This window comes from Erigeron canadensis, chromosome 2 (assembly GCF_010389155.1).
Source record: "Erigeron canadensis isolate Cc75 chromosome 2, C_canadensis_v1, whole genome shotgun sequence".
Taxonomy (NCBI): domain Eukaryota; kingdom Viridiplantae; phylum Streptophyta; class Magnoliopsida; order Asterales; family Asteraceae; genus Erigeron; species Erigeron canadensis.
Window position 1 is genome coordinate 18,005,798 of NC_057762.1, and position 15,254 is coordinate 18,021,051.

The 15,254-nt window shown below is 38.7% G+C and overlaps 1 protein-coding gene across 1 annotated transcript; it reads right to left on the reverse strand.

The window, feature by feature from the left end:
- Positions 1-7,402: 7,402 nt before the first annotated feature.
- LOC122587806 lies at positions 7,403-8,599 on the reverse strand. Its single transcript, XM_043759971.1, has 3 exons — positions 8,537-8,599; positions 8,163-8,184; positions 7,403-8,049 (listed from the first exon to the last, which is right to left on the reverse strand). The coding sequence occupies exons 1-3, from the start codon at positions 8,597-8,599 to the stop codon at positions 7,403-7,405; spliced, it is 732 nt and encodes a 243-aa protein (XP_043615906.1).
- Positions 8,600-15,254: the final 6,655 nt, after the last annotated feature.

Consider the following 15,254-nt stretch of genomic DNA (forward strand, 5'->3'; position numbering starts at 1 on the left):
CTATACTTGAAAATTCTCTTTAACAATCGAAACACTTAAAGTTGTGAAGTGTTCCCTTTTACGATTGAGAGAATATTGCACAAGTACACCATGAATATTGCAAAAGTCTGAATATGCAAAGTTATATTCTTGTTGTGCAAACACCTCTATTTATAGACAAAGTTGGCATTGGGATTCCAACTTTGTCGTATAGATATGGTTGACAGCATTTAAGGAAACTAGGTGAGTTCCTTTGAAATGCTTGATAAGGTAAGTCAAGATGTTACTTTATCCAACCTGCTTTATGCACTTTTGTACTTTAATCATAGATAAATGATATTGCCTGTATAAAGCTGCATAAAGCAAAAAGGTCTTCCTCGTAAATAGTGTAAAGCATTGTAAAAGCTTTAGACTGTTATTCTCCAGTTTCAATCTGTGTAGAATGCCAACTGGCTTCGATGCCATTGTCATTATCTATCTTCCATTTGTAATCTTCGACGTCAATTGGAATATCTTCAGTTCTGATCAGATCTCAACTGGAGAAAGTCTTCAGTTACATTAACTGTACGTTGCAACTAGACTTCAATATATTTCTGGACAAATCTTCAGGTCTCCAGATGTAACTGGAGACTGGCCAGTTTTAGTCGAAACTGGTCCTAACAAGTTTTATTTGCGAGTTCTTTCCCGTAACCTTCTTGTAGTTGGAGGCGGATCACACCTTCTGTTTGCCATCTTCTTGAGTCTTGGTTTCTTCTTGGTTCTTTCATTCACAGATTCGTATTTAGTTACATTTGATAGAAGATATTTGAGATAGTTAAAACAGATATACCTTTTGGCAGTGTTAACTACATGCATCGAGCATTATGCCTTGTAAGAATAAAACAAGTTCAGTAACCATGATATATTTTATTGTTGGTTTTTTAAATTTTTGTTACCTACTTTATAAAAGACTCGTAATACATGTTTTATAATACTATCGCGAAAAACACATTGTATCACGCTTCACAAGAACATACAAAAATTACCATTGGTGAATCAAAAAGGATTTATTCGGAACAATAAGAGTAGTATCTAAAATAAAGTATGACGGAAACAGTAGCTAATGAAAATTGTAATCCAAATTTTTGTTAATGTCAAAGGAGTATGAATCATGGAGATTACCATGTTGAAACTGTGAGGAGCCATCAAGTGGAGTTGTATCAAACTGGCTGGAGCTCTCAACATTACTTCTAAGGAAGTCATCCAAGGACTAATCATACGGGTGGGAGGCATTAACCGGAGTAGACTGAAAATGGGACTGATAAAGCGGCGGACCATTGGATTCATTCAACTGCAAGGACTGATTCAGCAGTTGCATACCAGTGGAGTCAGGAACTGGAGTGGTATCATATTGGGTGGACTAATGAAGCGGGGACGGATAACAGAAGTCTACTAGGGGGAGTGATGAAGCTGCCGTGGAGCAGAGGAGTGATCAGACCGGGTGAAGTCGTTAACAGTAGCACCATCAAACATGACTTGGGGCACAATGGGGGTCCGAGGCCGTTCATCGTTGTATTGCGCTCTTCCATAACCCGGGGGGGGGGGGGACTACCTTCTTCTCCAAAGGCATCCCTTGTAGGAGGATTAGTGGGGGGAGCGACATGTGTTGGCATTCACGGACAAGGAGGAGTGCCATCAACAGGGTTGATTGCTACGCAGACCCATTTCAAGAGGGCCTTCATATGCTCTGTCTGCCTGTCCATATCCCGGACCTAGTTCTCGAGACTGTCAAGGCATGTCTTGATGTCATCCACCTTCTCTGTAGTCTCCTTAGGGAGGCGGACGACCTGATATGAGCATTTTGGGCGGTACTGTGGCTCCTGTGGCTCCTCATCCTTTTCTTCCTCCGTTTGACCACCCACGCGCACTTCTTCAATCCCCACTTCCGGTAAAGGGGGCGGCAACACGATCTCCGTCAACTCCGGTCACTTCCACACAACTTGTATACCTTTTACAGTAGTTGTCATCAGAGTTGGAACTTTGTCTATCTTTTTCAGGATGCCCATTGCATACATGGTTTGCCTTCCGTTCACACTTGGGAACACCGGCTGGATCTTTAGTGTAGCGTACTTCTGATGCAGGTTGTACCCTTGTGCGATTCTGGTGACGATATGCCCGCACACAATCTTCCCGCCATCCTTCCTGCAACAGATATGTATATCACTAATTAATATATAAAATACGTCATACATAACAAGGCATTGAAAAGCTAAGAAGCGGGGAAATGTACTTGGTGTAAAACTGGTGAAAGTACTCGGCAAGAACGTGGGCCAGGTTGCAGGGTTTACGCATCAGAAGACAGTACAAGAGAAACAAGTTTGTCACGGACATGTGCTCTCCGCCCTGGCTACGCCCGTTTATCGTCTTTGAGTTGAGGCGGTGGAAGTAGCGGAACAAAGGGTCCCTGTTTAAAGGGAAAAAAACAGGCATCATCATGTATATATGGCGTACCAAAGCAACATCATATAAAATAGGAGAACAACTAGCCGGGCCTAGGCTTTAGCCGTGTAGAAACTCATTACCAACGTCAAACTAGAGAAAAAATCCCAGCCAGTCTACCCGCCTCGTTTAACTTTCGTTAATTTTTATTTCAAAAGGTCAACTAAGTTCATTTTCAGTCCCGACCGTTCACATGGTATCTTTTTGCTTTTTAATCACCCGACTGTTGTTGACTCTTTCGATATAACAAAGCTCTACAAACAGGTTATTCTGGTACATTTTCGATATAACAACATTGCAAGACTCGACATAAAACATTATATGAAAGAATACTAAAATTGATAAAGATGGAAAAATTCATGGGTTTCGTTACCTGATCCGTGACACCCGTTGCCTCTTGAATTCCCCTTCTTCATTTTCGCTAGCGATCGCCCTCCAAAATTCGGACAACACGTCAATTGGCGCACCCTTGAAGGATGTGTCGAACTCCTTCCTCTACTCCTGATCGTTTTCTCTGTACAGACCGGTGCATACCCCAAACGCCCACAGATCCATCTGCTACAACTTACCGAATAAACAGAAGTCCACCTCATGTAGGGGGGGGGGGGGTTTCGATTTTCCACCTCAGGTGGACCGCCTTGATCATTCTCCTGCTTCTTCTTGTTGTTGTACCTTTACCAAAAGACGGTGCTATTAATAAAAAATTGGGATTACTAACCCCAAGATTAGACGGTACCTAAACGTGGACATGAACTCTGAACACATCTCCCGATACGTAGGCAAGTCCCGTTGATACAAACCACACGCTACCCTCTCCACCGAGAAAATACATGGCCTGGTCCTTAAACTGAAGTTCTTCAAGTGTTTTAAAACAAATGACGCCACCGGGCCCTACCTCCACTCTTTTGATCTGCTCAAACCTATCATTTCCATGTCTTGGCCTTAAACTTTGTGTGCTTGTACTCATCAAGCAGCTTATCTTCCTTAGTCTTAGGCCACTTCGGCTGTGGCCTTGTTTTTTGTCGTCGTTTAGTGGGACGGGCCTCTTCCTCTGTGGGTAATTCATCACCACTCTCCTCGTCGTCTCCTTCATTATTCGTATCCTCTTCATTTTGATGTTCAGCTGCCTCTGCGTTGGCCTCTTCATTAGTCGTATCCTCCATGTCTTGGGAGATGATTTGGTCGTTGTTTTCGGGTGCCGCCATCTGCAACCACAGTAAAATACATAGAATTAGGATCTAAGTAGCTCATAAGTAAAGTCACCTAGAATAAAGACATCAAGCTGTTACGTACAAAGTTAAAAAATTCATAATCCTTCCTGGGGTTTGTAAAAGCCAACTGGTTACAGGAACATATATCAGAGACACAGTGGTTGGAAACGATATCCTGGGTAGGGTTATCAATCATCTTATTAGAAGAAGTATTTGGTGGTTTTGTATGAAAACACCCGTTTAAAAAACAAAAATAGTGAACTTGATATAATATTCAATCTTACTAATATTTAATATTGTGAATTATTGAGTGGAAAGGTAATGGAGGAGACTGGGGACAAGAGTAAATGAGATCTGGGATATTGGGACCACACGCTTCCGTTTTGTGTGATCCTCCACGTTTTGTGAACATGTTGCCGTTTTGCAACAGTATATCCGTTTTCTTGAAACTATCTGGTGTAAAATATACAAAATCATCACAAACTGGAGGTTTTACATAAGACGTGAATAGTGACGGAGAGTAAAAAAAAGTTATTCAACCCCCAATCCAATGAACCCTATTTCCTTGGATTGAGTAAAAAAATAACTAAAAATTTTCAACCATAACCCTATCTAGCACAAGAATCAAAAGGAACCAAATACAATTATGATTCATATAAACATTTTCGTATATAAGTTAGAAAGTGTAAACCTAATACACATGAACCCTAATTGACTGACAAGATGACAAGAAAGTAAATACGAATATATATATATAACTGTAAATATATACATATATTTGTATGTATCTATACAAATAGTACACACAAATGGTTAAAAAATTGTACGGAACCGGAAATACTTACCAAGAAAAGGAGAAGGGGTGTTGAACGAATCTAAGTAGATGGTTACCAAGAAAAGGAGATGGAGTTCAACGAGAGAGAAGCAGAACAACAGCGGTGGTGGGGGAAAACGAGTCGCTGGCAGTGGTGATGGGTTTGCTATTCTCAGGCGGTGGTTTTTTCCGATGTTCGGGTTAGGGCTAATTTTAGTAAAAAGGTAAAATGAGAAACTGACATGAGGCGGTAGTTTCTTTCCTTATATATACCTGTACAAAAACGACCCGTTTCATGTAAAATGGGGAAGATTTACTTTTTGTTTTTTTAAATTTTACAAAACTGTCATACACATGTATTGTACAAGATAAAAATTCAGATCGACACAAATACAAATGCCATATAATTTTTATTACAAATAAGTTTACAAATACCAAACGTACACACATAGAAATACAATACCATTTTTATTTGAAATACGAAATGCATAACTAGTCGCACAAATCTACGTGTTGACGGTGTGTTCCCGGAGGTCGGTTGAGTTCTCGGATCCGTATGTACTCATTCATACGATGACGGTAGAGTATTTCCCACTCACAGGCTTCTTGTGTCCGCCAATGTGCACAAGACATATTAAGCGGCGGTACGGGGTAATCGCCTTCTAGTTTAACGTTGATGAAATGGGAGTTGTTGACAAGACAGACAGTGACGTAGCAGTGCGGGTAGTAGTTCCCTTCCGGATCTTGGGGGGGGGGGGGGTGGGGGGGGGGGGGGGGGTTTCGAAAGGGGAAAAAAGTCTCGCTACCAGTAGTGGTAAGAAAATGGACAACCACATTAAACCTTTGCGCGATTAATAGTCCGGCGTATGGGAACATCATATACTTTAACTCTGGTGCCATCTGAAGTTGACTATCCCAGTACAGTTGAGAAAGCACAATGTCAAAAGTTCCTTTCATTTGATAGTCAATACAACTCTTCCACCACGCCGAATTAGGACCGCACAACTCTTGAAGCATTTCTTGTCGTACTAAAAAATGGTCCTGCTCTGTATGTCCCAGACCACAGCGACCGAAACAAAACCGCAGTGGCCATTTCCAGGGACATCCGTGATGCGTGAGACAAATGGGTGGAAAATCGATGGTATCCACCTCTCGAAACGCATAACGTCGATGACGTCCACCTCCGGATTCATCAAGGGGAACCCGGGGATGTTTCCGGGGATTCCCCCTGGCCGTTGAGCGGTTGATCTACTACGATTCAAACCAGGGGACATTGTTGATTGGGACCTGACAGTTCCGGCGTAGCTATGTCTGCCTTGATTAGGTGTTCCTTGCGACCCTGTGTACGAAGGTTGTAGCCGAGACGCATCCGCTACCCTTTGGTTTTGACGACTTGTGGTTGGACTACCGCGTGTGTCTTCTTGTACTCTTGGAGCTTTCCTTGTTGATTTTGATGGGAATACCACTGACAAAACCTTAGATACCATGCTGTTTTTCACTGCCGGTGATTTCTCTGAAAGTATTTCCTGGGTGGCCGCCCCCAACTGTTGGGCATAATCAGTATCTTCTTGCACATTGAATGATGGGTCAAAATCAAGCTTCCGCCAAAAAACATCTAACATTGTCGATTTTTATTGTCGTCCCTGTGGAAGGACGGATACGCTCATTTTATGCATACTCTTCCAAAAAAACTAAAACGGTATAAAAAAAATGGAACGTTACCTTCAATCATCATTTGTTGAAGCCGACATGCGCAGGGTAACCCACAACTTGTGTAAAGTTTGCAACTACAGGTCTCGTTTTTTTCCCGCAGCTTCTGTATACGCTTGCTCTCCCCTTCCATAAGGTCTAGTGTGGTATGTGACACCTTTCGGTACAGATCAACAAACATTTCCCTGCCATAACGGTTCGTTACCAGCTTGTGATGATCCATTACTTTTGTGAGACTCTGGCCGAACGTGTGTCTTATCGCTATGTACTGTGCCATTACGACTTCGTCGACATAATCGACGACCCTTTCCAACGAGTTGTTTGCGTTCTCAAGGAATTTTTTAAGGTTGGCATGTTGGCTTTCCACTCGGTTGGTCGTCCGTTGGTTGAAGTTTAGATGTTGGTCTGTCCATACTGATACAAATATGTTTCTATACAGTTTTAACCAATTCTCATACACATAATCCCAAACACCTAAAAAGAATAAATGAGAAAAAGATAATATAATTTTTAAAACACTGTTATAAAAATTTATTACGATATATAAACACTGTTATATGTATATATATAACTTACGGTTTCGGTTGAGACCGTGAAGAAAGTTCCTAAGCAGGCCCACGTTGTAGTCGTATTCTGTGTGGTGGAATTGCATACTTGTTTCCAGTAGTGTTCGAATCTAGCCAGTCACCCCCTTTAAAAGATTTTTTGTGATATTTTGCAATGTTTTCGGTTATGTGCCACCTACAAAGACACTTGCTTGCATTTGGAAATGTGTCGTCGACCACATTCATTAAAGCAAGATCCCTATCAGTAACGATTACGCGCGGTTCCATGCAACTATCCAGCATATCTCTCAGCCTATCAAGTACCCATTTGTAGTTGTCCGATCGTTCCTTCTGTACAAGAGGGAACCTATAGTTCTTGGTCTTGCCGGTTCTTGGTCTTGTACAACTATCCAGCATTTGTAGTTGTCCGATCGACTTGCCGGTTGACGTCACTCCAATTACTTGTACAAGAGGGAACCTATAGTTCTTGGTCTTGTAAGTTGCGTCGATCAAAAGCACATGGGGGAATGCACGCCACATTTCAAACGACTTTGGATGAACAAAGAACAACATGTCCAACTCTTCTGTTTCGGGGTCCTCTCGTGGGTGGTATACGTAATTCCTCTACTGAAGTACATTCTCCAACACCTGCATAGGGGTATTACCTATTTTTTCCCTTGCTTTATCTTATTGCTGGTGTTGTTTATGTCTTTCCAAATCACATGAGATGCGGGAAACAATTTCCGCACGGCTGAAAATATTTTACGTGGATGGAGACCATGTCCTTGTAACGTCCCCACCGTATTGACTTGATCCGGGGTCATCCTCCTAGCAAATACGTGGGTCTCCAGAAACTTTGCCGGGTCGTGGTTATGTGTATCGTCTCTCACCTCTAGTCGCCATACACCTTCACATGGTTTATATAGGCCTACCAGAAGGACCGGACAATTTGTTTTTTGGGTACCGCTACGTCTTTTTTTGGCGGAGGTTCTGCGCTTGCCTCCCTGGGTGCATGCAATCTCCACCCTTATGACCCTGTCACTCCGACCTCTAGATGAACGCCGTGTCACGAGAACGTACACGTTCACTAAACCTACTTGGCTGGCCCATCTAACCAACTCCTCTTCAGCCTGAAAACCCTGGTTGGTTTGATACAAGCCTTGAGACGCACGGCCAGGGTCTTCACTTTGTGTGCTGTCCGGATTATAGTCAGATGGACCCCCAGGTGTATGAAAATTAGGGTCATCATCACCCGACCCGTGTATGTGGTCTGGCGGGGTGTCAGCTACTCCCTCATACTCATAGTCCGGTTCTGCAGTAGAATTCCGATGTTGCCTAGCCTAATATTCCGGGGGTGTTTTCTGGGACTCCTTCGTCCGAATAACTTTCTGCTGCTTCCTGTATGTTGTGGTCGACAATAGGTACCTGTGTAAAATGCACCGTTATACTAAAAACGTAGCATGTTCGTAGCTAGTTTAGTGAATGTATCGAATGATATGGTAAAATATTTGAAACATAACTTAAATGGTATGCTAACTTATTAATATGTTATGTTTTATATAATATAAACGGTAGCTATTTGTACATTTTTTATAATAAGCTTAATTTTGTATGTTATATAATGTACAACACCCTAATAAACTTTGGTTTGGGCATTTTCTGTTACGTTAACGTTTGTTGCCAAAACTGTACACAAATCAGTAAAGTATGATACGACACGTTTTAGGTAATACGTGTCCAACACTACTTTATTCGAAGTGGTATATGAATAAATAGAAATACTTGCAAACTAAACTTGCCTCATTAATATTAGGCGCCCATGGGTCCTCGTCTCCAAATAAATGGTCGTACAACCACGCCATGTATATGTTGAAGTGTAAGGAATTATGTTTTTTTAATTGGTGTACCAACATAGAGAATGAATCATTTTGGAGTGTCTTTTGGAAGTGCCTGGCCCTATCAGGCTACCCGGTCATCATATATATATGTAAAGTTTGTATAGTAAATCACGTTTTATATAAGACTTAGCGTTTTGGGTTTTATTCGATGATTGGGACACATAATCTGTCAGCCCCACGGGATTCATTGTGGCCATGTGTATAAGTTCCTTCTGTACATGCACTTCACGAATCGTACATGCGAAATTTTGTATTTACGTATTTAGTACTAATATACAAACATCAAGTTGAATGAATACAATAAAAGAAATAAAAATAAGAAATAATAACAGGTGAAGTTCAAATTGTTCCGAACATTACGTCTTCCACGCTCACTTTTGTTACATTAACGTCCCCGGCTATGAATTTAAGTCAAAGACGTAATATTGATGTTGACTCACGCTATATGAATATATTTTTATGTTTCTGTCGAATACGATTAAACTGTACAATCCTTCAAAGTGATGTGGGTCATAGTATCCGAACACTATTAGGGTAACCAATAGACTAGAACCCCTACATATTCAGATACCATGACTCAACATCAGTTTGAGGGAATACAGTGACTATGATAGCGTCTGAAAGTCTGTTTATGGTGTCATTGCTCGATTGAACAATACAAGGGGTATTTATAGTAGAAAAAATAAAGTAAGCGTTTTTAATATAACAGAGAGTAATGTAGGTATGCTACTTGGTTTACTGTAGGTCTGCAACGTTCATTGTGGACTGTCAAATTTCACCTACTTTAATGACAGGAGCTCAAAACGTTGCGTCTGAGACAAAATGTTGATTCTTATATATTAAGTTAAAGGTTATAAAATAAGTCGTGACTTTTAGAAATATAGTTGGCTCATTTTATAAATTTTTTTAACAAATTTTCCTATTTAACCAACACGCATACCACATTAGGGCTATAATAATTTGAAACAACACCCGTATTACCTAAAGCGGATAACGTCTGACGCCCAAACAGTGGCCTACATAGATTTAATGTGTCGGATAAGATCTGCAATATTCTCATGCGAGTTGTCCTTTACGTACCACGTTTAAACTAAAACAAAGAGTTGGTCGTCCTCCAAGTAATTCGGTGAAACATTTATTGGATAGATTTTCTGTAAGATATTATCCACACATGTTTTCTCCCTACATTTGTCGGTTACAGAACACGTTTTACCTAAAACGCGACTTACGTGAACCCTCCAACTGAAGTGGCCACGCTACTGGACGTCCTCCCACAAGTTATTAAAAGTTTTTTTAAACTAAACAAAAAATGTTATTTTAAAAACTATAGCGTATTACCTAAAACGCAGCGTATTATGGACACAAGTCACATTAATAAAAGGTTAGAAGGATCTTAATGCTAACAATTTAGGAGGATCAATAATTTTTGCATTACTAAAATGCCATTTTAATTGTTAAAAAGGTATATCAATCACTAATTAAAAGTACTTATCATTACAACTTAATTTAAAAACATGTTAGTACATAATTTACAAACATTACAACATATTAAACACTCATTTCTTCATCTCATAAACCGCTTCGGCATTTATGATCAAATGGTTCAAGTCGATGACCGCATCTGCAAGTTTTGCCATAGCAATTTCAATCTTGACGATCTTACCCTGCAGATAAGTAAAGTATTGACATTCAAGATCAGTAGAATACTCGGTTTGTATATAATCAATTTTTTCTTGACACCATTTCCTCTTCGCCTTTAGTTTTCGACCAACTGCAACAAGTTCCTCTTTGAATATTCGGTGGTCGAGGATATCACCCATTATATACTGTCATTCACTTGATCGACAGTCATTGGTGGTTTTCGGTTACGGGCATTTGTGAAATTAGAAATTTAAGATATATAGAAGTTTTTGCTTGGTTATGAAATCTTATATAAGCTCCCAATATTTATAGGTAAACTACTACAAAGCTCCTCTAACGTTCAAAATTCAAGATATTTATACAATTAGTCCCTCTAACATTTGAATTCAAAATACTTACACTTTAAGTCACCCAAACGGCCAAAAATTCAAAAAGTTAATACTTAAAGTCCGTGAACGGCTACCAGGATTATCACTCTATAAATAGCAACGTAGAGCACAATTCAGATTCATCACAATTCCAATTTTCATTCTTTTACAAACTCACCCACTCTTTTTAACCAAATGGCATCCTCATCATCAAAAGAGAATGTTCACCGAAAGTAGCGTTGTCTTCGGATAGCGTGACTCAACATTAGTTTAGTACAATGAAATTTTGATCAGAATCATTCACAATGAATGAACAAGCGCATATATCTTGGTATTGATCGAATTATACTATGTACGATTTGCATAGTGTTGTTGTTTTAGTTGTTTCTTTGGTTGATCGATCAAGAATTGATTTGTATTGTATTCGTGATGTTTAGTTATAATAATACAATGAAGTATGATTTTCTTCAATAATCACGTTTAATTGTATTACTTTATTGTACCGTTTTGTTTAAAACTCAGCGTTATCATATCACTCTAGGTAATGGGGCTGATAGTTTTGTTTTAAGTAGAATAATTTATAGACGATACAGATTTAAAAGGCTTCAGGGACTGTGTGTGGGTCGGTAGAGCCCCGTCTTACATAAAACGTAGCAATTACGTAGCAATTCCAATTCAAAATGTGGTATAAATATGGTCTCATTGTAGTGGTCTTTGACACCCCAAACCTCTGATTTTACTTCAGGGATTGTTTGTAAGGCAATAAGTTCAAATGTGGTTTAAGGTTGATAATGGCGACACTTTGTACTCAGGTAACGTGACTCAACATCATTTGTATACCCTAGTTGTCGCACAACAATGGCATCCAATGAGTCAGCATGGCGCCACTTTTTGCAATCTAGTGCACCTGATCTACTCCATATAATGCCAATTTCAGCAACGCTTTTTCTATTTATAACTTTTTTCACTTTTGTGAAGTTTCATGGTGTAATTTTGTATAATTTTTTTTTCACATTACTGACAATCGTTTGTAATCATTTTCACATATATGACAATTTGTACTCTTAGAACCTTCAAAACGGATATAATACTACTTGAGACACATGTTCGGTTTTAATGAAAATGAAGAACCTTACCGTTTTATTTAAAACGGATGGTAAACATCACATTCATCTTGACAAAGTGTCTATAAATAGATGATGTATCCTCACAATTGTCTAAGAAGGTGGATGTATCCTCACAAATGTTTTTTTTCCCATTATATCTCACAAAGTTTGTCTTCGGATAGCGTGACTCAACATCATTCTCGTCGAATAGTGCGTTTGCCAACCGGATGCATACATCCGGTGGAGGCATAATTAGACGCAGCGGCGGTTTCAAGCATGCAACTTCAATCCTTTTGTACTCGAGATTTATTCCCATCTTCTGGCTCGTTTGGTTCGACTTTGTCACCGGGTTCTAGTTGAGTACAAAAGATGTTGTTAAGAGGTTGTAACAATTTATTCGTTGTACATCTTGATGATACAACAAATCTATAAAGATTAGTCATACTTAAAACGCTACGTTTTATACAAAACGTTTAATTAATTTAAATTTTATTGTATAATCCTTCTTGTACCAACTTTACCTTTAAAATTGTATTCATGTGTTCATTTAATATAGTATTTAAGTTTACGCGTTTTATACAAATCAGGACGTTCATCATTTTGTCCTTTATGTACCCCGTTTAGACTAAAACGCAGAGTTTGTTGTCCTTTAATGAATTCCGTGAAACGATTATTGGATAGATTTTCTGTCAGATGTTATTCACACATGTATTGTCCCTAGATTCGTCGTTTACAAAACCACGTTTTACCTAAAACGTGGCTTACGTGAACCCTCCAAATGAAGTGACCATGTTAGTGGACGTCCTCCCACACGTTGTTTACAAACTTTTAAAAATTAAACACACAAAAAAAAATTTAGTTTCATTACAAGTATTACCTGAAACGGACCGTATTAAAGTGTTACCCCCATAAAGTTGCATGCATGGATTAAATGTGTCAGATAAGATATGCAAGATTCTCATCATTTTGTCCTTTATGTACCCCGTTTAGACTAAAACGCAGAGTTTGTTGTCCTCCAATGAATTCCGTGAAACGATTATTGGATAGATTTTCTGTCAGATGTTATCCACACGTGTTGTCCCTAGATTCGTTTTACCTAAAACGTGGCTTACGTGAACCCTCCAAATGAAGTGGCCATGTTAGTGGACGTCCTCCCACACGTTGTTTACAAACTTTTAAAAATTAAACACAAAAAAAATATAGTTTCATTACAAGTATTACCTGAAACGGACCGTGTTAAAGTGTTACGCCCATAAAGTTGCATGCATGGATTAAATGTGTCGGATAAGATATGCAAGATTCTCATCATTTTGTCCTTTATGTACCCCGTTTAGACTAAAACGCAGAGTTTGTTGTCCTCCAATGAATTCCGTGGACTCCCACACGTTGTTTACAATTAGTCCCTCTAACGTTCAAAATTCTAGATATTTACACATCTAGTCCCTCTAACGTTTTAATTCAAAGTATTTACACTTTAAGTCCCTGAACGTCTACCTAGATTGTCAGTCTATAAATAGCAACACAGAGCACAAATTCATTCTTTTACAAACTGACTAACTCTTTTTAACCAAATGGCGTCCTCATAATCAAAAAATAATGTTCACCGACCTCGTATTACCGAAGATGAGATGAAAACACAAATAATGGCCGATATCAAAGAGGACACCCTCTTTCAAACTGAACTCTCTGGTGTCCTGGGTAGCCTACGGGTAAAAAGGCGACAATGCGAGCAAGAAGTTGAGCTAATGAAAATACCAGGCCGCAAGGTCTTGAAACACGGAGAGACATATTCGTTTTTCCTGCAAGATGAGAGCAAGAGGGTCAAAAGGATAGTCGATCATGTTTTTAAGGCCGGTCACACGTTGGGTGACCAATGCACTTGGGCTGAATCGTACCAAGACAATTGCGGAGAAGACAAAACAACAGATGAAGTTAAATGCCCAAAACTCGACAAGTGGTGGCTCAATGAACGCGCTTACCGTGGATTAGGAAAAATGTCAATAAAAGATGATGACGATGAAGAGTAGTTATGTTTTCTTATTTAAGTTATGCATTGTGTGTTATTGTAATTGTACGTGTGTTTTTAACTTTTAAAATGTAATGAGCTTTAAATGTTATGTAATGTGTTTTGTTACTAAAAGGGTAGAATAAAGGGATTTTCGTTTTAGTTAATGTGGTTCATTCTACACACTCTAGTATCCGTTTTACATAAAACTTGGTTAATATCATGACTATAAATACATACATTACAAAGTAAAAAGTGCCATTGCCGAAGGTTGTATCCATCCTAAATGTTGTCCCAAAACATTATCTTCATAACCCCCCATCCATGCTATGAAGCAATTGACAATTAGCATTCTATCCGGATAGTGTGACTCAACATCATTTGTATACCCTAATATTTTGGCCGCAATCGAAGAGAACGTGTGTATGACCTCCAATGAGAAGGTAACGAAGTCGATAACAAAGATGGCAGTAGCTTACTAATACGTAAGTAATACTTTTGTCTTTGTATCAGATAAGGCGTGCACACACCTAGATACAACATACCCGGAGTGATGTTGGGGTGAATCGCATATTTAGACACTTTGTTGTCAACAACTAACAATGGTTACAAGGCGGTACATTACACATTTAAATGTGTGAATTTTCCCACTATAAAGTAGGTTCATGGTGTATTTTCGTATGAAAGGTCTTTCATGTATGTAATTGTAACCAACTCTTTATAATTCTTTTGTTATATTTCCAGTATTACCTAATACTAATTTTATCTTAACATTTGTCATATACGTATGATTTATGTATTGAAATTTGAAATGAATTTCAATATACCAAACAAATACTTGTTGCGCCACATGTTACGTTTTAATTAAAAAAATAAAATTTTACCGTTTTGCCTAAAATGGATGTTGAACAACACATTAACCTTGACATCGTGTCTATAAATAGATGATAGTTTTTTTGTTCTAACCATGCAAAATAATTCTACACTAAAAATGAAGCCGAGTTTCACTAAATACATGCATCATGCAACAGTTATGCTTCTACAGTTGAATGTTGGTAGAATTATAAAAAATTCGGATAGGGTGACTCAACATCAACACAAGATTCAAATGTTGGAGAAAGAGAGTCCAAAATGTGGATTTCAATTTCCTATATTCATTTATTTGCATTCGTTGATCGATTTATACTATGTACTATTTGTATAGTGTTGTTGTTTTAGTTGTTTCTTTGTTTGATTGATCAAAAAATGACTTATATCGTATTCGTGATGTTTAGTTATAATAATACAATGAAATATTAAATTTTTTTTCTCCAACAATCACCTTTAATTGTAACACTTTACTGTACCGTTTTACTTAAAACTCATCGTTATGCTATCACTATAGGTAATGGGATTGATAGTTTGTTATATGTAGAATGATTGATAGGCATCACGTATTGAACTTCATGGACTGTTTGTAGGTGGGTAGAGGCCCATATTACATAAAACGTAGCACTTCC

Coding starts and splice junctions, on each gene's coding strand:
- LOC122587806 (XM_043759971.1), bottom strand. CDS start 8,599: ATGGCGTGGTTGTACGACCATTTATTTGGAGACGAGGACCCATGGGCG. Junction 8,185..8,536: donor GGGCGCCTAATATTAATGAG/GCAAGTTTAGTT, acceptor CTACGTTTTTAG/TATAACGGTGCATTTTACAC. Junction 8,050..8,162: donor TAACGGTGCATTTTACACAG/GTACCTATTGTC, acceptor ATTCTACTGCAG/AACCGGACTATGAGTATGAG.